Source organism: Rattus norvegicus, chromosome 6 (assembly GCF_036323735.1).
Source record: "Rattus norvegicus strain BN/NHsdMcwi chromosome 6, GRCr8, whole genome shotgun sequence".
Lineage (NCBI taxonomy): Eukaryota > Metazoa > Chordata > Mammalia > Rodentia > Muridae > Rattus > Rattus norvegicus.
This window is the reverse complement of record NC_086024.1, coordinates 124,348,252-124,373,425: the sequence shown is the minus strand read 5'-3', so window position 1 is coordinate 124,373,425 and position 25,174 is coordinate 124,348,252. Positions and strand designations below refer to the sequence as shown.

At 47.8% G+C, this 25,174-nt stretch overlaps 1 protein-coding gene and 1 long non-coding RNA gene across 20 annotated transcripts in view; one reads left to right on the top strand and one right to left on the bottom strand.

The window, feature by feature from the left end:
• The window catches only part of Foxn3 (forkhead box N3), a 380,376-nt gene that overhangs the window by 198,645 nt on the left and 156,557 nt on the right, over positions 1–25,174 (top strand). For all 19 annotated transcript variants that reach the window (XM_008764802.4, XM_017594165.3, XM_017594166.3 and 16 more), the window contains one exon: positions 21,548–21,660. In XM_008764802.4, coding sequence (XP_008763024.1) covers positions 21,548–21,660 — 113 coding nt within the window. The remainder of the gene's footprint in view (positions 1–21,547; positions 21,661–25,174) is intronic.
• LOC102550790 (uncharacterized) lies at positions 705–25,090 on the bottom strand. The gene is made up of 2 exons (XR_593158.4): positions 21,855–25,090; positions 705–19,663 (listed from the first exon to the last, which is right to left on the bottom strand). It is a non-coding gene; the product is annotated as an uncharacterized LOC102550790 (long non-coding RNA).

Genomic DNA, 25,174 nt, shown 5'->3' with positions numbered 1-25,174 from the left:
GCAGGAATGTGTTCTGAGCAAGGCTTCACTTGGCTGTGAAGTGATGCTGAGAGAAAAAAAGAGGGAGGGAGTGTCACTGCCCCATTCAAGGACATGACCCCAGTCACCTGACCTCTTCCCAGGCACAGCCTGTTAAAGATGTTCCCATTTCCCAGTGGCACTGTCCTTCAAGACACAGGTCTGCGAGGGACATTTAAGTCCCAAGAATGAGCCTTGAATGAAGTGCTTTGGTATTCTTGGAAAAATAGGACTCACCAAGTCCTATTGGCTGCAGCAAAAGGCCTTAGTATTATGAGGGGGCATGGGAAGTACCAGTCTGCACCAGAAGTGAGCTTGTTATCTCTGTAGAGCTGAGTGTGTGGTGGGTAATGCCCTTGCCCACGCCCTGGAGCAGCCATTCTTCATGGCGGGGGGCCGGGGAGGGATTATATCCCTGGGACACTTAGGCTCCTTTAAATACCAGATTAGGGGGCCATCTGTGTGGGTGAGGTGGGGTAGGGGTGTTGGTCTGTAACACCCTACCCAATGCTCGCCTTCTGAAGGCTAGAATTGACCTTTCGTCTCAGAATATAGGCCTGGTTCCAGTGGTGGGAGGAAAGCCACGACCTCACTTCTGCCCTTTTCCCAGTTTATCTTCATTTTCTTCCCTTCCAAAAAGGTAGAAACCTCATGGTATGAAAGAAATATTCTTTGGGCTCCCTCTCACAATGATAAGAACAAGAATGCTTCTTTTATTTCAAGGAGAAAGAACTTGAGTCTGAAACATCACAGTGCAGTGACAGGAAGTCTGATGGTGCCTGATCCCTCAGCAGCACACAGATTGGTGTGTTTTAAGTGTCTGTCCCAGGATTCCTCCCAGGCTGCTAGAGATGTCCCCAGACATGTCTGGCTCTCAGAAGAGCCCTGTGGGTACACAAGAGAGAGTCTGTAATTGCAGAAGTTGGGGTATTCCTCAGCTAAAGTAGCAGTCGTCTGGCATCCTCCAGACTGCAGGAGTAGCTGTCTGCAGCTCCCACCCACGAGGCCCAGCACACTTGCCATATCCTGAGACTCAGGCTTCTCTGTGTCCGAGGATGGGTAGTGTCACCAGGGAGCTGAGACTGTCCCTCCGACTGAGTCAGGGGCCAGCTTTCTGCTTTGATCCGGAACTCTTCCCTATTGTTGGGGAAAGAATAATCTTGGTGCTGAACAAAGGGACAGACAGACAGACAGACAGACAGACAGACAGAGAGAAAGTAATTCGGCAGGCGGGGTGATTTCTTTTTGCAAAAGGGTGCGGCTGGAACCCAAACTGGTTTAGCAGACACACTCCCTAAAATGACCGATGTTCTCTTCACTCCAGTGGTGAGTGCACCTCCTCTCGCTGGTTGGAGCTTCATGGTCCAGTCTGATGGGCTAATTAACACAAAAGGAAGTGAGGTGGGTGGTTCCAGGAAACCGAGGGCCCTCAGAAAACAGCACTATTGTGTCAGTGGTTAGGGTGACCACGAAAAAGCACCAGAGTGTGTGTGACTTAAACAGTAAGATTGTTGTGTGTACACATGGGTCTCTCTGGGTGTACAGACATGTAAAGGCCAGAGGTCAACCTCTGGTGTCCTTTCCTCAGGAGCCATCCATCTTGGTCTTTTGAAACACGGTGTTCCACTGGTCCGGGGTTTCCCAAGCAGGCTGGTGTGGGCAGGCAGCAAGCCCCAGATCTGTCTGTCTCTACCTGCCCAGTGCTGGGATTGCATGAGTATGTTAGTGCCTCTCCACCATGGGGTCCTGGGAGTCAAACTTAGGTCTCCATTCCTGTGTAGTGAGTACTTTCCCATCCGAGCTGTCTCCATCTCCACAAACCCTCAGGTAACATTGAAGTTGGGAGAACAACTCTTTGCCCCTATAAGCTCAGCGTGGAACTCAGGAACAGATGTTTCTCTCTATAACCACAGCACTGCTGTCCTCTCTGGGAAACTTAAAGCAATTCCTCACAGCATCTCATCCATACAGCATTCAGGTTTCTCTAGGTAACTAACAAAGCCTTCAATGACTTCCTGCTGTTTTGCTTTGTTGCTGTCCTGTCCCTGTCCCCTGCATCCAAGGCCAGATGCAAGTGTACCTGTTTCCTTATGAAGCTGTTGAACGTGGCCCAGTGTCCTCTGTCAGTCAGGTCTCCATGACCCAAGGTCCCATTCATTTCATTAAGCAGTTGGCAGTTAATGCCAGGTGATACCCAGCCCATCAGATCGCTCTGGGCCGTTCCGTTACAGAAGCTGAGCTTGCTCTAGGCAGGTTTCCTCTGGACGCTGGTGGGCTTTGCCTTGACCTGAGGATGCACACCTCGGGGACCTGCACACCTCGGGGACCTGCTCTGGGATCTCATGGGCACCCGCTGACAGCTTCTGCCTGGATCATTTTGATGGGAGTTAAAAGATGGCAACTGATAATTTTATCACTCGCCCATAGTTCTTTTTTCTTTTTTTTTTTGGTTCTTTTTTCCGGAGCTGGGGACCGAACCCAGGGCCTTGCGCTTCCTAGGTAAGCGCTCTACCACTGAGCTAAATCCCCAGCCCCTCACCCATAGTTCTTAACAGGGAACTGTAAGGACCAGTTTTTTTTACAGAAAAAGTTTAGTACAATAACTGCTTCTAATGGTGGGGAATAAATCCCTCTCTGTGATTTTCACTGTGGACTCATGGGGTTTTCTCCAGGCAGTGTTTTATAATCAATTGCCACCATTATTTTGATGCTCAAATTATCGCAGATTCAGCCCATGAGACCCTTCCAAGCTGCATTTTATGCACTTTGAAGGTGTCCCTTCTAGTCTGTAACTACTTCCTTGTGGCCAAAGCTTCTCTTACATTTTCTATTTCAAGACCCGAAATTATTCATTTTCCTAATAAGCCTTGATTTAAGGGGGAAAAAAAAAACCCAACCAAAGAACATTTCATGTAGCTCAGGCCGGCCTTCACTTCTGATTCTGAGATTATGGGTGTGCGCCCCATGCCAGGTTTCATGACTGCATATGTGCTCTCAACCACCCAACCAACGCTAGCCCCTAAACTTTAATAATAGTAATAAAAATTTTGCTTTTATTTTTTTAATCAACTTTGTTTGGACATAATTTACAGAGTTAAATTATACTGGTGGGGGCGTGTTTTGACCTGGACTGGAGAAGGCTTCGTAGGTATGGGAACTGTCTCCAAAGCCTGATAAAGACTTCAACACCCCTCCTCCTCGCCACACCAACTGTATGTAAACTTAAGAGAACAGTGAGGCTGCTGTGTGTGCCCAGTGCCTTCCCCATTGAGCCCTCTCCTCCGCCCAGCATATTGTTTCTGGGAATGGTGAAGGAGCCATGGGGACTTACACTTTAGTTAGTTCTGTGATTCCTGAGGACACGCTTCCCGCACGCATCGTGATATGCTTGCCTGGTTACCTCTTGGCAGATCCCGGGCTATTTCCAGTTTCTAGGAATTATTAGTAAAGCTTCCTGGAACATTCTTGAACATGTCTCTTTGAAGACCTATGGCTTTATTCGCTTGAGAAAGGCCTTAGGGATCCGTTAGGTGGCCCATGCACTGTTCGTGAGATTGCCAGACTTGTTTTATAGGCTGCTGTGTAGTCTTATATGTTCCTTCATGGCATCCTGCCCTGGGCAGTGCTTATAGTATGTATGTTATTCTCATAGCATCTTATTCTAGTTTGTGTTGTGTGTCTTTGACTTTGTCGATAGTTTGAATAGTCAAGCGTTTGCGAGTTGAAGTCAAAACATTCACGTGGTAAAATAGCAAATTTTGATTCTCTTCAGTTGCCTCTGCTGTGGTGTGATTTAAATGTCTGCTGTGTGGTAGACACGGGGCACACCTGTTACTGAGCAAAAGTGAAATGGGTACTAGAGAGATGGCTCAGTAGATAAGAGGTGTAATCACAAAGACCCAGTTTCCAGTACCCATCTTAAAGGTTAGTGAACCCTGGGGCCCTGCCTTCCATCAACTGCAGCACTTGGGAGAGCGGGCCTACACCTTGCCTGGGCAGCAGGGTAGAGCTGGCGGGGCAGCAGGGGTTGCAGGTAAACTGCCCCTCGGGTGGGCTAACCAGCTTAGATACCATTCAGGCCCAGATCCAGGACTTTGAATTGGCCCACCCCAATATCTACCACACCGATGAACTGCTATAGGGGTCAGTCCACAGATCCAAAACTACAGGATCTCCATGACATAGGAGAACAACAGGATATCCAAGAGAAGTCCCATTAAGGTTCCAATATTGACAGAGTACCAGAAGACAGAGGGAGGCCTCATACCAGACCAATGAGTCACTGCAGTGAACATTCGAAAGCAAAGAAATTTGGGCAAAAGGGTAGACTGCAGGACAGTACGGTTTCCACAAGGAGATTCTTTTCTTTGTTGGAGGGGAGGTTGCAAGGGGTAGAAGGTGAGTATGAGGGTGGGGGAGATGAGTAGGATTGGTGTGCATGATGTGAAATTCACAAAGAACTAATAAAAAGTTAAACTACAGTTGGTGAGCCCTGGGGCGGGAAAGGGGCGTGCATGTGACCTCTTGCAGTGGCTTCCATATTCCTTGAGTACCTGGGACACTTGGCTCAGTCACAGTGCTAGTGGGATTAGTGAGGCTTGCAGTGTCAAGGGGGTCATGGAGGAGACTTGTTAATGTCTAAAGATCGTTCTTTCATCTCTGGTGATGTAGCTCAGCTGGTAGAGTGCCTGCCTAGTATACATGAAGCCCTGGGTCCCTTATTTGTCAGGTCAAGCAAGCCTGTAAGGGGAGGAGACAGGAGAATGGCTGAGACTTGCTGGCCACCAGCATAGCTCCTGTCTGGGGAACGTCGGCATGCGATAGAGCAGGACCCCAGACATCTTTCTCTGATCCCCATGAAAGCGTGGGCTCACACACCTGCACACACATGCCCATGCATAACACACGCACACACACACACACACACACACACACACACACACACACACACACACGGCAGGGGGGCAGACAGACAGACAACTGGGGAAAAAGGGAAACAAGTGTTCTGAGTCTTACGGATGAGCTAAGGAATAGTAGTTAATCAGCCACCCATGCTGTGTGCCTACAGGGAGGCCATAAGAGGCTAAGGCTACCCTAGACAGATCTCGTCCTGCTTTCCCAAGAAAGACATTCTGCCTACGTGTTCCCTCACTTCATACTGGTTGCAAAATACTTAAGTGTAAATGCTGTAACTTCAGGGCTTGTACCAACAGGCTCACCCCTGGGAAGTTGGCACCGCCCACTGTGGGAACTCAGGGTTCCCATGAAGCCTGATAAGCCTGCACTTGATCTTTTGGCCTTAGGTAAAGCCTCAGAGCCTTGCTCCTGACCAGCCCCGACTGAAACATTCCTTCAGAGTCTGAAAAGTAAGCTGGGGGTGATACGTGCCTCCACAGTCCCAGCACTGGGGGTGCTAGCTTGGTATGTGTGAGGTCATGGGCACCATCTTTTTACTGCAGAGGAGACCAATATGCATATGCTGAGTATGCTGTGTCCTGTGTCCGTTCCCCTCCCAGTCCCCTCTTATGCCCCTTAGAGAGTCTCGTGCCTCCTCTCCCCACCATTAGACAGCTCATAGAACCACACTTAAGAGATTTTAGTCATGTTCTGAGTTCCTCCTGCCCGTACCCTGAGCCACAACAGAACACCTGAGATCTTCCGGTTGTGGCAGCTAAGTGTTCTTATGAAGCATGATCGGGTGGTGTTCTTACAGTAGGCGAATTCAGACCCTGTGAGTGCAGTTAGCCCTGTACAGGGTCTCAGGTGAGGGTCCTATCAGTGGTTGCCGTAGGATCACAGACTTCTGGGCTGCTGTTCAGTTGGCTCTAAATGCAGATTTTATGTCCATCTGAGCAGCTCGGAGCCATAGTAGCGATGGATGTGATACCCTTAGAAAGGAACCCTGCCAGGTATTTTTAGCAACAACATACTTCTCTAATTCTGTAATGGAGTTCCATGTTCCACAGCTTACCTCACCGACGGCTCTGCTCTTCCAAGGTACGCCATGCAGTGAATTATTGCAGAAGTACGGGTGGCCTATTTCCTGCCTGTCCATGACTTAAATCACATAGGAATTGCTATGTACCTATTGGGGTATGTAGATTCTAAGAGTAAAATTCTAGGGTAATCAGTTCTGGTTTTAGCTTGTCAGTCACTGTCCTGGCAGGAGACTGACGGCTCCCTGAAGTGAAGTAACTGAGGGGAATCTGATAAAGGACTAGTTCCCAGCTGTGGGCAAGCATAGGGAGAGAGAGAGAGAGAGCAGCCTGGGACTGTGTGTGCACACTAGAGGGAAGTGGGTACAGGCTGAGCAAGGGCACATTCTTACCCTCTGGGGATGCAGGGGTTAAAAAAAGCAGCCGAGCTTCTCGGTGGTCAGAAGGGACCAGAACCTTGAGAAGTAGATGCAGCACTGAGCCCAATAGGACGAGGTCTGGGATAAAGCCCTGCCTCCTGCCTCCACCTTTCCCCATGGTTCTCTGGTGTTTCCCTTTAGAGAAGCCAGAGAGGAAGACTGTGAGGAAGGGATCCTGTGGATAGATTGTCTTAATGAAACCTTGGTGTGGGAAAGAAGCCGCATGCTCTGCTGGGCACAGGTAGGGGTGTGTATGCGTGTGTGTGTGTGTGTGTGTGTATACACGCTCCTTGACCACCTGGCTCAGTCACAGTGCTAGTGGGATCAGTGAGGCTCGCAGTGGTCAAGTGGGTCATGGAGGAGGCTTGTTAATGTCTAAAGATCGCTTTTCATCCCTCGTGATGTAGCTCCCTTGGTAGAGTGCCTGCCTAGTATACATGAAGCCCTGGGTTTAATTCCTAACATTCCATAAACCAGATATGATAGTGCACACCTATGATTCTGGAGGCAGGAGACAAGAGGATTAGGAGGTCACAGTCATCGTCATCCACAGAGCGAGTGTGAAGTCAGTCTCAGCTACATGACAACCCCTCCCCCAAATAAAGTCTCAGTCAGAACCTCAGATCATTCAAGTGTTGAGAGTCTTTATTTTTAAGCAGTTGATAACCGTGTTCCCATGCTTAGAAGAGGGTACAAAAGTGAAAGGCTCTTTCCCAAAGCATCATTCCTGTCCTCACTATTGTATGTGGGCTCCCCTGCCCCCACCCCGGGCCATGGAGTCATTCCAGGGAGCTGAGACTGCCTGTGTGTAGGAATGTCTCACTCTGAGGTTAGAGGCGCTCAATGCTCTGTTCTATCTCTCTCCTCCTCCCTACCTTACTCCTTGAAACAGGGTCTTCACTAAACCTGAAACTGGACAGTGGCCAGCAAACCCAGTGACTCTCCTGTCTGCTGGGTTACAGGCCCTCGGCATATGCTGTCACCATAGCTTTTAAAGCTGTGTGCTGGGATTTGCATTTGCAAGCTCTTTGTAAAACCACGTCCCTAGCACAGGTTGCTGTGTGTGGAGGCCAGAGATAAGCATCAGAGCTTCCTTGGTTCTGCTCGCTGCTCTGGAGATCTAGGATTCTGCTCAGCCGTCCCCGCCTCCCCAGCCGGGAGTGTTTTGTATGTGGAGCTGAGGAGACTCAGATTCAGGCTTTTGCAGCCAACACTGGACTGAGCCCCCTCCAGAGCCCCAGGTGTTCATTTTGCCAGTTAGATCCAGTTGACACAAGTCTCCATGTGGTTTTGTAGGGTTTCCCCCCTGTTTTCTTTTTGTTTGTTTGTTTTTGCTTTTTGTTTTGTTACTGAAGCAGGGTCTCATGTAGCCCAGGCTAGCCTCAAATTTGATAAGTAGCCAAGAATGACTGAACTCTTGGTCTAGCTTTTGCCTCCCTAGTTAGTGCTGGTTTTATAGGTGTGTGCCACCATCCTTGGTTATTCTAGATAATTCTGAAAGAACCAAAGGTTCTGGCTTTCTCTTTTCTCCCCTTCATTTCTCTACACAGTCTTTTTTTTTTTTTTTTAAATAGCACACATTTTAAAAGACACTTTCTTGCCAAGAGGATACAGAAAAATTGCAAATGTGTGCAAGTTGTCCCCACTTTCAGAGATGTAGTTTACCTTGGTGTAGCCCCTTATGCAGATGTGCGAGCCTTGGGAGCCTCCTAGTCATAGCTGGAAACCCTTGTGGCAGAGCTGGGTCTGTCATAGCTCACCTGAGGGTGCATGCAGCTCTGAACGCAGCCCCTGCCTCTTGTTCTCCATGACCTGCACCAGGTCCCCTCCTTCCACGGTTTGTTTTTTATGTCTATAAATACTTTTAAGAGACCTTCTCAGATTGTGTTATGGGGTCTTTTAGAGTCATCTGAGGTATGTGATCACCCTTCAGAATTTGCCATATGAGTGGAGAGGTGATGTTTTCGTAGATGGTCACACGTCACAGTGAGTACTGCAGTCCCATTGGCTTTGTGTTTTTAAGAAATATTCTCTCTCTCTCTCTCTCTCTCTCCCTCTGTGAGTGAGTGTGTGTGTATGTGTGTGTGTGTGTGTGTGTGTGTGTGTGTGTGTGTACACCACATATCAGGACAAGCTTGTGTGGCACTCCTATTCTGAGATGTCCATTGTTCATTATAATGGGCCATATTAATATTAACTGTGATTTGAGGCTGCTGCCTGATCGTGATATGTGTCATGATGTGTTTTGGGGGTGAGGGTGCAGCTACATGTTTGATATGGCTTTCATTGACCCCAGGCAAGTCTGTTAACTAATCTGAGACTTAATTTCCTTATCCGGACACTCCCCACCTGCCAGACCGGGAGAGTTAAATGAAATAACAAGTGTCACGCAGTGGAGAGCACACTGGGCACACGGTCTGTGAATGTGAGTGGTGTCATGACTGCTGTCTCTTTGAAGCTCTTTTGCCAGCCTCTTTGAAAGAGTGTGCATCTGGGTCGTAAGCAGGGCTGAGCCTTACTCCAGGTGACTCGGCCGTATACAGAGTGCATTCACTATTCTTTGCATAAAATTACCACAAACAACCTGAAACCTTTCTCACCAACAGCTTTCCATTGGCCGTTGGGGTACCCTGAGTGATTGCCAGCTGTCAGTCAAAGGGACGAGCCTGCAGGACTTAGGTTCTCTGTCCTCAGGTTGCTGTGAATTTTCAGGTGAGCTCAGAGAGGTTGGTGAACAGCTGTGCTGTCCAAGGTGCCCGTCTGGCCATGTTAGGGTCTGACAGACTGTGTGCTTGTAGTCTAGGTGAATCTCCACGTGCCTGGCACCAAAACCCAGCAAAATACTGATGTTGGTGGCCCTCACTAACAAGACTCACAGAAACAGCATTTGGGAGAAGGAGGGGGCTGTGACAGTTATTAATATTATCAACTTCCTTGGATCTAGAATCCCCTAAGAAGGCATGTTTCCTCCCATACCTGTGGAGGATTATTTAGATGAGGTTAGCCTCTGGGCGAGCTTGTGAAGGATTATTATTATTATCTTGATTAGGTTAATGAAGTGGGAAAACCCACCCCAAAAGAGCAAGACTAAAGAAAGCCACCGTTCCCAGGCCTTGGGTCCTGATCTGCATGGGAAGAAAAGCAATGAACACAGATACCACTGTCTGCTGTCTTGGCGGTGGACATGGTGTGGCCAGTGCTTTAAGCTCCCGTGCCCAGGCGTCTGCTGCTGTCATGGCGTGTGTGAGCCGAGCACACCTTCTCTCCTCTCAGTTGCTCCTTTCAGTGTATTTTATCACACGCACTGGAAAAATGACCAATACAGTAGAGGGGTAGGGTGGCGTGGGACAGTTTGACTTTGAAATTTCCCAAAAGAGGCCTCTAGGAGATGGCACATGCCCCAGTAAGGGGAGGATTTGGAGGCAGCTGACTGGTATGTGCCTTCTTCCTTAAGTCACTGCATTTAGAGGCTCTGGCCTCCACTCTTGGCACCCCATAGTGAGCTGCCCTAGGGCCAGGTGAACACCCTTACCATCGATTGTGGGACTGTGGGATTCCCGCATTCCCTGCCTCCATCTTCCTTTCTCTCCTGTTCATGTGCCAGCCATAGACAAGGCTCCTGTTCCCCCTTGAAGCTTGGGGCTGGCAGTTTGCCTCCCCGGTGCCTACTTTGGCCACTCACTCCTTTTCTTGGCTCTGTCCATTTTAACCAAGACTTAGTAGACTCTAAAGACCCTGCAATACTTTCCCGATTTTGACCCTTTGGCTGTTCTCTACATGGGTCCTAGATGGTTTCCGGTCTGTCTTAGTAGTGTGGTGCCACATGGGTGAGGTCCGTGTACAAACACTGTTGAAGACTGTCTGTCCTTCACAATTAGACTACCTGGGCTGGGATTTAGAGTCTCTGGGATGGCAGTTTCTCCTTAAAGTGGGATTAGTACATGCTGAGACCGAGAGCTCATGAATTCCCAGGAAGGTCTTGGTCTTGGCCAGAAAGGGTGTGTCCGTGGTTACCAGTGGGCCCTGGCCACTCCCTGCAAACTAGCATAGAGCCCGGTGACTTTGTTTAACTCAGAACTCAAGTCCTGTGATTTTTTAATTTATTTTTAGCAAAAGGCCCTAATGCCTTGCCCACCTTCATCTCCACTCAGAGTGTGGCCTGCTGCTTCCAGCAACGTCGGGTTTTGGAAAAAAGGTGATCAAGTTGTAGGTGCCAATTAGATAAGATCACACTGGGACATTTAAAAATAAATGAGTAACTATGGGTAACCGAAAGATAGAGTGGCCCTGGGAGGGCTGGTTGTAATCCATCCAGGGGTGTCTGTGTTATCATGTCAGACTCCAGCCGGCTGTAATTGCCCTCATAAACTATTATTGCCGGTTCTGAGTCACCGAAAGCTGGCAGAGAGAGGTACGTACGGGAAGGAGTGGAAAGTCAGCCAGAGCCCCGCTCCTCCTGCTCCACTTCATACAACTTCTTTATAGCGTCCTTCCTGGGTCCTTATCTTCCAAAATTAACCAGAGTTTTCTGAGCAAATGCTCTGAGTGCTGCCTTTTACTCTTGACATCTCTTAGCTTTAAGTCCGTTCACTGTTTAGACGATAAAACGGCAGGGCAAGAGCAGTCATGTACAGGACTTAGATTTTGTTGTCTGTTTATTATGTGTGTGTGTGTGTGTGTGTGTGTGTGTGTGTGTGTGTGTGTGAGAGAGAGAGAGAGAGAGAGAGAGAGAGAGAGAAAGAGAGAGAGACAGACAGACAGACAGACAGACAGACAGGGACAGAACATACATGACAACGACTCTGAGGATTCGTTCTCTCCTCAGTGTATCTTCTGGGCTTCCCACTCGGGCTAATGAGCTTGGGAATGAAGCACTTGACTCACAGAGACTCCTAACCGCCTCAGACACAGGTCTTTATTCCTCTGCTTGTCTTCTTTGTAATTTGCTTGCAAGTTTGAGGCCAGCCTGGACTACCTAGCAAGACTAGCTTTTTCTTAAGTTAAACATAAAAAGTCTGTTAAATTTAGTACTAACAAGTCTTACTACGAAAAGAGATGCATGTGCGTCCCACAGTAGTTAAATTTTTATTGCATTTGCATATTTATTGTGGGTGTGTATATGTATATGTGCATACCTCTGTGTGTGTGTGTATGTGTGTGCGCGCGCCTGCGTGCGCCCGTGCAGGTGTGTAACAGTCAGAGGACAGACAACAAGATTACGTCAGTTCTCCTATCCTGTGAGACCCAGGAATTGAACTCAGTTTATCAGGTGTGATAGTACACTTGGCACCATCTTGCCAGTCTTTATTGTTATTCTTGTTTTACAGTTAACTGACTGTAACTGGTGTGTCTGTGTGTGCAGATGCAGATGTGGGCTCACAGGCCTGATGCTGCTGACACTGACCTTGGAGGTTGGCAGAGAAATGGCAGGATGAGATGGGTCTTCGCCCTTTCTGTGCATTTCTCCTGAAAATTAATTTGATCTTAATCACCTTTTAAAATTACTTTGGTTTTACTTAAGGGTATTAATGCAAGGAAATTATTGATTCTTTCTGCATAGATTAACACACACACACACACACACACACACACACACACACACCTTCACTCTAAATGCAGAGTTTGCAGTCTTCATGCTGGGTGTGTAAAAGAATTGCTACCCCACTTCTCCTTCATAGTTGGGCACCTGCAGTGAACAGGCATCATTTAGTGACTTGAGTGCACCTCTTAAAGCGCTGGGAGACCTTGGAGCCACCACAGAGCTCACGGATTTGCATATGGCATAGGTAGGTGACACATTAGAGGTGATTTCCATCTAAAGCCATAGTGTGCGTATTGGCAGGAGTGTAAGCTTTTCTCTTTCTGATACTTAGAGGACACATTGTCTATGGGTTTGGAATATCCTGCACTGGGGCCGACTGCGACCACAAATCCAACTTCCCTTGCTAAGGGGCTTAGCCTTCCTGCTCCCTACAGCAGTATCCTGGCTCTCTGGACAGGGTGTTGAGTGAGAAGTGGTTACTTTGGGGTAAAAACAAACTTCTCCAAACTATTGATGCTTAAGAAATCAATCAATCAATCAATCAATCAATCAATCAATCTCTCTCTCCCTCCCTCCTTCCTGTCTTTCCTCCTTTCCCTCCCTCTCTGTGTCTCTGTCTGTCCCTCTCTTTGTCCCTCTCTCTGTGTCTCTGTCTCTCTCTCCCTCTCACTCTCCCTCGCCCTCTCCCTTTCCCTCTCCCTCTCTCCTTTTGAGTCACAGTTTATGTTTCTGTGGCTGTCCTGGAACTCCCTATGTAGACCAGGCTGGTCTCGAACTCCCAGAGCTCCACCTGCTTCTATGATTAAAGATGTGCTGCACCACGTCCAGCTGCAGTGTTTTCTTTTTAAGTTTCTGCCTCTAGTCTTTTTGTTAGAGGAGGGGCATGGCTTTCTCTGGAGGAGACTCTGCTGTCATTGTTCTTCTTCTACTTTCCCCAGTGGTTTCCCCCAGTGCCTTTAGACTGCAGCCAATAAAATTGTGGAAAGACCCAAAGTGCTCCTGGGGGTCTGTTCTGTGCTTAGTGTTGTTTACCTTGCTCTCCCCCATGTCTCAAGGCCCACATCTGGACACTATGGCCACTTGCTAGAATGACTTCTCTCTGTTCTTTCCCCACCCCCTTCCCCAGGATTGTGTAACTTCTAATGTTACCAGAGAAGTTAAATGGACTTCCTGGCTCTTGTGGGCTGGGTGTGGCTCCCAGTGCTCTGTGTTTGCCGGCATCGCAGGGACCAGAAAGACTATCTCTGACATGCAGATGAAGAAGCGTGTGAAGAACACAACCTCCAACCCAAGTAGCACAGCGTCTTAGCAATGCAGGCAGGAACGCGCACATGCTGTTAGGGCCCCCCTTCTAGAATGTTCTCCAGAGAAGCTCTGGCATCACCCTTGGTTCCCTCTTAAGGCCATGCAGGCACAAAATGGTGACCTCTCAACCTCAGGAGCTGCACTCTATGCCACAGAGAGATGTAGCAAGAGGCGTCAGTACCTTGGTGGCAGGGGCTGTGGGTAGCCAGCGGTGCACTGGGGGCGTGAGCTGAGTGTGTGCACATGCGCTGTGCAGCTTTAAGGCTCTCTTCCCTCAGGCCTCATCTTTTCTCACCTTGATGGTCCTGTGGCCTCCTTTGGCCATTAGAGGTATTCCTTTATAGTTTATGGCCTGCCTTCTTCTAGAGGCCCTGCACTAGGAATATGGATTCTCTGCACCTCGCCCAGCATCTCTTGCCCTTTTGTTCCCCACAAATGACGTTAAGTGGCCTGCTTCCCACATAGCCCAAGAAACACCCTTAGCTTAGGCTGAGTGAGCATGATGGGACTGGCTCTGAGGCTACTACTGCCAACCACTGCCCCCTTCCCCAGCTTCCTGGCAGATTGAACTTGAGGATCTGAGTGCAAACTGAGAGGAGAACCAGGCCCAGTGTGTAGGAAGCTATGTTGTAGCCTGGTAGGCCCCAGGGGTTAGCCAGTCACCGGGGTGAAAGGAACCTGGACCAGTCCAGACTTTTAGCCTCCTGAACCCGGGCAAAGTTTGTCCATGTGTTATGTGGCAACATGATAGAAATTCCAGCTGAGGCCCCTCCAGAAAGCTTAGTGTTACCTGATGGCAGGTGAGTGAACTTAATGGTTTCCAACTGCTATGTGAGAGCATCTCCTGACATAGAGCACAGGGGCCCAGAGCCTCCCACCTCCACCCATTCCCAGTTGTGCAGCCCTTCCCGAACCTCTGCTCTTTACTTTCTCCTCTGAGCCAGGCTGCTCCCCACCCTGTCCAGGAGGGGCTGTGGGGCTGCTCTTCAGAGCAGAGACCTCTGATAGGAAGCCCAAAACTCGCACACGTCACACACACACACACACACACACCCCGGGAGGTGCATGGGGACAGAGCTCAGCCTCTCACTGACTGTCCTGGCTGTGACTGGCTGTGACTGGATGGTTCTGTAAAGCTTCTGCTCCACTCTCATCCATCCCTTCCTCTACCGTCTGCATCTGAGCAAATGCCTTCTCTAGACCGGTGAGAAGTAACCTCAAGCAAGCTTCTATGTGTGATTACATTTTATTCCTCGTGTATATGTGGATGTATGTTATGTATGTGCAGATGCATGTTTGCATATGTATGACCACATGTGTGTGGGGTATATGTGCATGGGTGGTGCTGACACTGATGTCTGGACTCATTCATGGTTGCTTTTACACTCTATTAGTTGAGGCAAGGTCGCAGCACTCACCACTATGGCTTCTGCTCCTAGCCAGCTTGCCTGGGGAGCCTTTGTCTCCGCCTTCTGAGGCTGGAGTTATTGACCAACTCTCATGCTCATTTGTGGATTCAGGGAATCCAAACCCTGCCCTCATAATCAACCATTTAGCCAGCTCCCTAGCTCAGACAGACACACAGACAGAGACAGACATACAGAGACAGAGAGACAGAGGCAGGCATATACAAAGACAGACACACACACACACACACACACACACACACACACACACACACACACACACACACAGATGTGTGAGTTTTAAGCCCTTTATATTATCTCACAGTTAACCAGTACCTGCCCCTGTGCTGTAGCTGTGTTTGGAGAACTGCGTTAACAAGATGGCCATTTACTTCATGACCTTCCCTTCCTGGTAACAAGAGCAGATAGTTGTTGTGCTGTTGCTAAGTGCCGAGCCCAGTGTTGTCTTGTTTCATCCTCACCACAGGCCCAAGAAGCAGATGTTGTTACAGCAGTTCCATTTATAGACCAGAAAATTGGAGCTCAGAGCAGTTAACTATCTTGCCCAGGGTCACACAGCTGAGAAGTTGAAGTAAAACTTGGACTCCAGTCTTTAGGACTCAAGTTTCCATGCCAACCAAGCTTAAGGGCTGCCCTTTGAAACACTATTGAGTAATGCGCTTTATGGCTCAGAAAAATCAGTCAGTGTTGGCCCTGCACGTAATACAAACGCAAAATGGAGGATGGTAGGCCCTGTGGTGCCTTAGTTTGGTCAAGAAGTGTTGTAAATTGCACTACACAAGTACACGGCATAGTGAGGCACAGCCCCGCTAATGATTCATTGCTTCATTACTGATGAACACGACTTTTAGTGTGTCTGTTCATCTCCCCTCTCTCTCCTCCCTACAGGTGCTCCCTACAGGCTCCCTGTCTGGGAGCATCTGACTTAGATCTCCATTGGCGCCCTCTCCCTGAGTCCAGAAGGATCAGCCCAAATCTCTTATCAGAAAGTCCCCTTACCTGGGCCCTTCTCTTGCTGGAACCATAGAGGTTTTGAGTTGAACCTGAGCACAAGTGTGAGGCTCTAGGTCAGAGGGAGCCAGCGGTGCAGTGGCTTTGCACATGAAGCCTCCTTGAAGCCCAGCCACACTCGCTGGTTACATTTCTGCTTGCTTTTGTGTTGTCGTGGTTGCCAGGGTGGAGCTGTGTTGTCAACAACAGAGACCATGGACTTGAGAGATGGAAAGATTCTGTCTGGCCCTTTAAGAAAAAGTGTACCAAACCTGGCTGTAGCTAAACCAGTTGACAATAGAAATGTTAGGAGCTGGACCACTTCAGAGCTGGCTACAGGGTCAGTGAGGGTACAACAGAGGGAAGATGGGAGGCCAAGTTTGTGTTCAGTAGATATTTTCCCCCTTCATTCCCACCCCGCCTTTCTTTCTTTGTGAGACAGGATCCTTTGTAGCTTAGGCTGGTCTCAAACCTATATCTGAAGAGGACCTTGATCTCTTGGTGCCCTGCCTTCACCTCCCGGTGTTGGGATCACAGGTCCTAACCTCCACGCCTGGTTTTATTTAGTATTGGGGATTGAACCCAGAGCTTCAAGAATTCATAGACTGAGCATCCCCAGTAAATTCTTACAAATACCAATACCTTTAGTAGGTGGGGTCAAAGGTTAGGAATTCAACAGCATGTTGGATTTTTCTCTTGTCTTTCTTCTTCTAAAGCTTTCTCCCTTTCTCCTTCCCTTCCTCCTGTTCCTCCTCTCCCTCCTCTTCCCTCTGCCCTTACACAACTCAGTGCCTGTTGTCTTTAGATCTGATTACTGAGTCTGACCCAGACTTCTGGGCAAGCCGTGTCACCACCGCCAGTGTGTGTGTCCCTCACACAGCAGCGCGTCCTTGTCCTTTTGCTTCCCAGCTAGTGGGAAGCTTACCTTTACACCTCTGTGGAACCTAAGCTTCATGAAGGCAGGCAGCCCCCTTCTTGTGTGGCTTTTATTCATTAATGTCTCCTCCTCGGTGACTGGCAATGAATTAGATAAGAAGGGAACTCGTGAAGGAACAGACAAGTGAGTGCTGATTGATTGGTCATTATCAAGGTTGGGTAATGTTGGAAGTGTCCCCAGAAATGGCATGTGAGAACCATCAAAAAGTTGCTCAAGGTCACGGAGAGTACACACCCTCTTCCCTCTCATTTTAAACCAGGCTCCTGATGGCCACATTGCCCAAGTACAGCTCCTGAACACCACATTGAGTATGTCTGTCTTTACTGTCAGGAAAGACCTTTACCGTGGAAAGGGATGAGAAGGACCAAAGTTCCCGGCCGATATTGCCTTAGACTGATGTTTGCCGAACACTGTTGACCGACCCCCAGCTAGACATATCCTACCTTTTAACCAGAACATAAATACACGTTGCTTGCATGTATGTGCACACACAAACATCTCATTGCATGTTACTACCGGTATTTTCTGCTCTTTTCTGTTTGATTTTATCCAGTCCTTTAAAACAATCCTAGTTCTGACCTATTACGTTGGTTTCATGACCTGTTAGGGCATAGTGTCATATAGTTTGAAAAAATTAAGTTGACAATCTAGTGCTCTAATGCTAGGGAGATGGCCCAGCAGGTAAGAGCGTAGGACCTGAGGTCAAGTCCCCAGCACACACGTAAAGAGACAGGCTGGTGCCTGTGCCCACCGCTAAGCCTGGCTCTGGGAGAGTGGAGGAAGGAGGATCTCTGGAGCTGCTGACTGATGTCAGCCATGACACTTTGTTGTAGGGTAAGGCAGAGTGATAGAGCAGGACAGCTGGCTGGCATCCTTGTCCCTTCCTGCCCTTTCCACATAGTGCAAACAGCTTTGTACATGCACAGACATGCGCATGCAAACACACACACACATACACACTCATACACATACACACACTCATATATACATATACACACATACTCATACACATACACATACACTCATACATATACATACACACACTCATACACATACACACACACTCATACATACACATACACACTCAAACATACACACACTCATACACATACACATAAGCACCTATACATATACACATACACACACTCATACACATACACACACACTCATACATACACATACACACTCAAACATACACACACTCATACACATACACATAAGCACCTATACATATACACATACACACACTCATACACACACACACTCATACACATACACACATACTCATACACATACACACAAACTCATACACACACACTCACACACTCATACACACACACACACACACACACACACACAATCATTTTGCCGTAGGAATTCTCTATCTAGCATAGGAATTTGACTTTGCTACGTTTAACTGCTCAGTGCATTTTCCCAGGCTCTGGGCCACGGTGATAATGAAACAGCAGAGAAGGTCCCTCACTCACCCAGACCTCTTCATAAGTCTGGGGGGAGTGGACCTTTTCCTGGTAAATCTCATTTAATTTTTTCCCCTTAAAACTTTTTTCTTTTTTTTCCCTCTTGTATGTTGATTTTTGTTTTTTATTATCAATGGAGTTGTTGGTGGCTCCTCAGGTAGCTTTTAATTAAAAAGATAGAAAAACTTGATTTAACTTTTACTGTCTTTGCACTAATTTTCTCACTCCTATTTGTATATTGGTTTTCTCTGGGGGGGATGCTGTATGTATGTGTAAGTGCATATGTGATCACATAATTCATATACATACATGTGAATGTATAGTGAAAATGCACCCTTAAGTGAAGGGTGTTTTGAACTCCTTAACATTAAATGTTGTGTGACCGTCACAGTTATCTCTATTAAAAAGGTTTGCATTTTCATTTTCAGAGGAGATGCAGAGATTTCCATAAATGCTCTGACCCTCAGAGTTATTATACAACTATAATCAAATTACATCCCTTCCGCAAGAGGCATGCAGTAAAGTTTTCCCGACTCCCGAAACGTGAGCCCTCTGGTCCCTGTGTGTTTCCATTTCACAAGTTTTTAGCTAAACCGGATGAATGGCTGCATGAACCAAAGAGAAGGTGTGACTGTGGGCATTTCCAGCTTCTTCACTGTCCCAAACCCGGATCTCTCTGCCTAGAGCTTCCCCCTAAAACTGTCAGAGGCTCTGACAGGGTTCCCAGGGTTGCACACCCAAGAAGCATTGCATTTTGCTTTCCTTGTTTGGAATGCCTGCGGTCCCAGTGTAAGACACACTAAAACGCAGTGTTTCAGTCAGCACCTGTCTGGTGAGAAACACAATCAAAATTCCCCCCAGACAAAAAGAGCCAGCGATCCCAGACCTCTGCGGGGTTAGGGCAGGAAAGAACCAGCGATCCCAGACCTCTGCGGGGTGAGGGCAGGATCCATTTCTTTGGATTGTTAATCAGCCGGTACTCATTAACACGGAGCTACATGTACTGACTAAGTTCAGAAACGTAGGTTGGATGATCTAGGCAACAGGAAGAAGCCAGATGGTTGTCAGGGGAATTGGCTTCCTGAGTAAAGGAATTTCAGTGGTTAGAGCCGGTGTGTAGGGTACACAGGAGGCAGAGAGAGTCACCGGTGAAGGGGGCAGGTTAACCTAGAATACCAAAAAAACTTACCAATATGTTCAGCCAAGACTACAACACATGTGAGCAGTGGCCATTTTAAACCCTTCCGTGTACAAGATTCTCTCCCATGCCACAGCTGGATGAAAAACCCCACCAGATGTAAGGTTACAGAGTATGTCTCGTCAGGTATGTCCTCTTCATTAAGATCTCTTGGATAACTTTCATGTACTTTTAGATACCACAGGCATGGCCACTTCATTAGGGTTTCATATCCCACCATCCCTTGGGCCGGTTGCCTGTCTCTCACCAGGGAGGGAGCCATGACTTTCTTAGGCACTGTGACCGTCTGCAGCTACATAAGAATGGTCATGAGGTTCCAGGCTTCCCATTCTTGGTCTCCAGCCTTCCACTCAGCAGCTGGATCACTTGCTGGGGAACTGTTCTGCCCAGATCTGGGCTTTATTCTCTCTAATCTGTAAATAATATTACAGCATCACAAACAGGGTACCTGAGTTGGGATTGGGAGGAACACATTCTTGGCTTATAGTTGCTTACCCAAGAAGGCCTGATTGCTTTGTTGGGGGTATTTCCAGGTGAAAGATTAAACCAGATGAAAACAGAGACCCCTAGGCTCCTGTTGCAGGGGCTACCTCCTGGCAGAAGTGTTTCTATTTCATATTGGGTATAGCCCTTCATGTAGCTTAGGACATGCTGTGCACTGGTCCCCTGGCTCAGGGCTTAACTGGGATCCTTTGATGAAGAAGGTCAGGCCAGCATTCCCACCTGCAGCTTCCTGGGTGCTTTGGTGGCTTCTTTTACTTCAGTGTGGTAACTCACTGTCTTCCCAGCTCTGCCCTCACCTGCCGGCTCCTTACCATTTGGCTTTCTTTAAAGTACGCCATGTAAGAAGAGATAGAGGATCCAGAGCCTGCCTGCCTTGGAAAGTCTGGTCAAACCCTGCAAACTATGCCAGACTGAAAACATGGACACGAAAGGAAAGGCTGTGAATGTTGATGACTCTGAGGTCTTTGATTGCCCAGATGATGAAACTTTACACATCTTCACATAGATGCTCCGGGACTGGGTGACTGGCATGGTTTTGGGTTATGGCCTTTGACCATGGCTTTGTAGGACTACCCTGTCCCCAGTACACTGCAAACTGTTCACTCTAGGTGTCCTGCTGTTACCAGGGATATTATTTTAACGTGTGCTATGAGTGCACAAGGCTTGTAAGAAAACTATTTGGTGACGTGATAACTAGAATACAGAACAGAAAAATTCTCCAGAGATTTTTGGAATGGCTTAGCTTTAGTGGTCCTTCCATGCGATCTCCTTGTACTTTTCCTCCCTGTGTTAGTTTAAAGGTTTTCCTGTTTGCTTTTCTAAATGTTGGAAGACACCACCAGACTTTGTGGGGGAGAGTGAGGGAAACTACCAGGGTAGCATGGGTGGAGTGGGACTAGGTCATTTAGCTTCTTTTCTTTCCAAATCTGTAAATATTTATCAAATGGCTTGGGTACACTGACCCAGTTGAAAGCAGGGCGGTGGGAGCAGCTGTTCCCCACTCCCACCCACTGTTAAAGCTGATCTCAGACCAGTTGCCTCCAGCCAGCCCAAAAGTGGCCTTGGGGGACTGGGGGGGAAGCTGCCTTACTTCCCCCAGGGAACAGTTTTAGCCAATTTACACTTTTAAAGTGTGACCTCTTCTAAAGATTCCTAGAGACCAGAGCTGTAAGCTGAGGGACCACCCCCTCCATAAACCTAAAAAAGTACATTGAATTCTGGCTTGGGTTTGCCCTGGCTGCCAGGTCTTTTGTTTCTGAGAGGAAAGTAATTATGAATTCCATTCCAAGCATAAATGTTCTTTTGTGAGCAAGTTTCAGACTGGGGCACCAAAAACAATGAGTGGATTACATTGCCATTTTTGTAAGATCGTGCCAGGATAACGTGGTTTAAAACAGCTGGGGTGTTTAGAGTAGAGATAGAGCTTTGAGGTTGCCTCAGCGCTCATGAACGTCAGCCAAGTTAAAGATTTTTTGGAAGAGACTGAGTATTCTTCCAAATTCATACTGAAAAATAAGGGATTCTGTTTTTGGGGTGGTTCAGATATGAAAATCATATTACTGCATCAATGTAATCTGGTAACAGCCTGTTGTCTGACCTGCCCTACTCAGGGCAAAGAAGAGTAACAAGCATTTAGTGGCGTCCTGTGGCCAGAGGACAGCATCTCAGTCTGAGAAATCACTAGCAAATGAACAGGAAACGTTTGAGAAACACTGCGATATAGCCATATGTTTGCCCACTGTAAAATACTTTGTACTGTATTAATACGTTTTCCTCTTAATTTCTCTTTGCAGAGTATTGGGAAAGGATCATTGTGGTGCATAGACCCAGAGTATAGACAAAATCTAATTCAGGCTTTGAAAAAGACACCGTACCACCCACCTCCTACTCCTCAGGCTTATCAAAGGTAAGCAACTCCCAGTTATCGGATGTTTTTTTTTTTTTAAAGTCTCCTGGAGTTTTGTTATTTTAGCAGAGACAGTGTCTAGAGCTAATTAAGTAGGCCGTATGAATGTTTTAAAAATAGCTACAGACAAACGAGAAGAAGTAAGTATGATGAGGAGGCACATCCATTGGTGATGCATTCCCTGGGAAGCTTACCGCTTCTGCTGTTCTGAGCAAGCGAGCGAGTGTGGCCGCAGAGCATCTTCCTGGGTAGAACCATGTACAGAGGAAAGTGGACAGCCATCATTCCTCTGTGTGTCACGCTTTGTTTGGGTGAGAGCGGTGAGGCAAGCAGGTGATTCCACCTTCCCCTAGCCTCACTGTAGAGCTGTTGAAAGAAGGCAGGCTCGGTTGTTGTCATCCGGTTTCCATGTCGACGGGCTCCTGAGTGATGGGTTTGTTGTAGTTACTAAGTGTTTGCCTTGAGAACGGTGGCCACTTTCCCTCCTCACGTGTCTGTCTGTCATGAGATTGAGGTCACGAATGCATTTTTACAAATATATGACAGGAGGAGTGTTAGGTAGATTGTCACGGTTTGAAAAAGCACGTTAGTGGTAGATTAGAAGAAGAAAGGGCCCTATAGAACAAAGAATCGGATTTCAGACTGAGGATAGAGTCTTAGCACTTGTCACGAGGCCCACCAAGAAGTCTTTTGAAAATTACTTTGTTTGTTTATGTGTACGCCTGTCTTGCCTGTATTTATGTCTGTGCAGCATTTGCATGCTTGGTGTTTGTGGAGGCCAGAAGAGGGCATTGCATCCTGTGGAACTGAAATTACAGATGGTTTGAGCCACTGTGTCAGTGCTAGGAATTGAACCTGGGTCCTCTGAAGGAGCAGCCAGTGCTCTTCATGCCGAGCCATCTCTCCAGTCCCCTAGCAATTCCAGAAGCCCTGTAGCGGCCTTTCTTTTGTTAACTACCCAGTTGAGAGAAGCTGCCAGCAGAGCAGACATTTATGCTAATTGGGAATGGCCTGGTGTCAGAAGGCTGGGGAATTTTACAGTCCACTTGCAGGTTTCTCTGTTCTGATGTTTGTTCTGCAGGAGGGCACACAGAGTGAGCCTTCCAACGTGGCATTAATGAAGTTCTTGTGCGTTCCATCACAGGCCCTAGACAATCAGTCTCCGGCGAGAGACGGGTGAAGCAGCTGGGCTCTATGAGAAGACTGCTGTATGTCTGCCTTTGCTAGGCGATTAGCGTGATGGTAGCCATAGTAACTGGAGTGTCTCCATAGTAACGCGTAGCCCAGACAGGTGCACTTGCATCACAAGGCTGTTTGTTGCCTGGCAAAAGGACAGGCCATTAGTACTTAGACATAAGCTGTTGCCTTAGAAACAAATAACCCTACATAGCAACTACAGTTGGTTCGCAAGGGTATTTTTGGGGGGTTGGGGGAAGCAAGGTTGTAGCTGCTTTTGTCTGTGTTCACAAACATCAGTGGAAGCATACTTTATTTGAAATGGCACTCGAGGTCATGTAGCTGTAGGAGGAAGAGATGGGATTTTCCAGAGCAGCTTAGCCTACATTGCAGGAATGTCCAAAAGGACAGCCATGTGCTTGGCTCTCTCCTTGTGGCTGTAGCCACTCCTGAAACAGAAACTAGAGTTGGGGTAGAGAGTTGCTCCTTTACGGGGTTGGTGGGGAGCGGGCACTAATTATTTGAATATTTTTGATATCCAGTTCCTAAAACACAAACACACACACCTACACACACACACACACACACACACACACACACACACAGACACAGACACACGCACGCACGCACACACGCACACACCACAGTAGTTTCTCTGGTTTCTCCCCTACAAGCATATCATACCCGTTTGCTTCTAGCAAGTTAAAAATGTAAGTGTTACTCACTGGGCTGTGTCAGTGGTTCACTCAGGCCAGTGTCTTGTTGCCAGAAGTGATCCCAAGGGAAACACCACGATTATTTAATAACTTGAAGGATTATAATAGAGCTCTGGGGGCTACAAGTAGAATACACTCAGGCCAGAGGTATGGCGAGCTTGCTGTGGCCTAGTGACTTCTCTTGAGTGTTAATACGGCATAAAGATGCAGAGGAACCAGAGCTTTTTTAGGGAAAAAATGATTTCCAGGCGACCACTTCAGATCCAGTTCTGTCTCCTGCAGTTAAACAGTTAGATATCCAGTGCTTACATATCAAGTCCATCAAAGTTGCTGGGTATAGAGTGAGGTGACAGGTGGGATTCCAGCCCAAATCTTCATGGTTTGAATCCAGAGGGCACCTTGTTCTCTCCGTGCCTTTGAAAGAGTTTGCTTGGGGAGCCTATGGAGTGAGAAATCACACTGAGGCTGCTCAGGGCCCGGTAACTGGTAAGGAACTTCTGTGTACCAGGCCACCTGTTGATGTAGTGCTGGAAGTGGGACAGCCAGCCACAAACAGATACCAAACGGAGTTAACCTGACTGGCCAGGTCTCCTGCGACTCAAGGGATCCCTGTGGAGTCCCTGTGGAGGGCACCTGGGTAGCGTTTGGCTTCCATGGAGCTGGTACTTGGCATGCGAAAGAAGACAGTGATTATACAAGAAGGGCAGCTATTGCTGTCCCTCGCAGGTGTGCTTGGCAGCAGCGCTGGCCCGAGCTGCAGGTGGCTGCAAGCTCTGTGAGGAAATGGAGGAGTCTGAAAACACTGCCCCAAACCTTCTTCACATCCAAGTGGAATGCTAAACATTGCATTGTGTTGGCTTGCACCTGTTTTCCAAGATTTTGTTAGAATGTTCCTCTACACCTGCTTTCTCTTTCTTTATGCTAAATACTGTTTTTCACTGGAGTTCGGAGAGCCAGGTGAGTTAGCCTTTGTATTAATTTACATAGGCCACCCTGACAAGCAGCATGGCTGAGTGAGTCAGACTGCATCGGGAATTGCCTCTCACCCCAGCTGCCAGGAGCCCAGGGTGCTAGCAGGACTGGTTTCCTCTGGAGCTGTGGGAGAGGATCTGGCCCAGGCTCTCTCTTGGTTCTGGTGCTTGCTGGCAATTTGTGGTGTTCACACGACTGTCTCGACCTCTGCCCTTAGGAGGATGCTAAGCCTTCCTGATGTAAAAACCTGCCTTTTTCCAGTGTGACTTTAACTTCTCCAATGACACAAATTTGAAATAAAGTCACATTGTGAGATACTAGGGGCCTCGGACTTCTAGGTAAGATCTTAGCGGTTGAAATTTAACCCTTAGCATTCTGGGGAAGCAGAGAATGGGTATGCTAAAATTCAAGATGCTAGGCAAGTTCCAGGACACTGCAACCATCCTGAAATTGCCCATGAGCCAAGTGATGTTATTGCATTATAAACAACATATAAAACAAGTGTCTGTGAGCTGAGATGGCCCAGCCAGGGGTGAAGAGAACTGGCTGCTCTTCCAGAGGACTCGGGTTCCGTTCCCAGCATCCACATGGCAGCCCCAATGCTGAAAACCTTGCACAGATACAGCTGCAGGCAAAACCCATGTGCATAA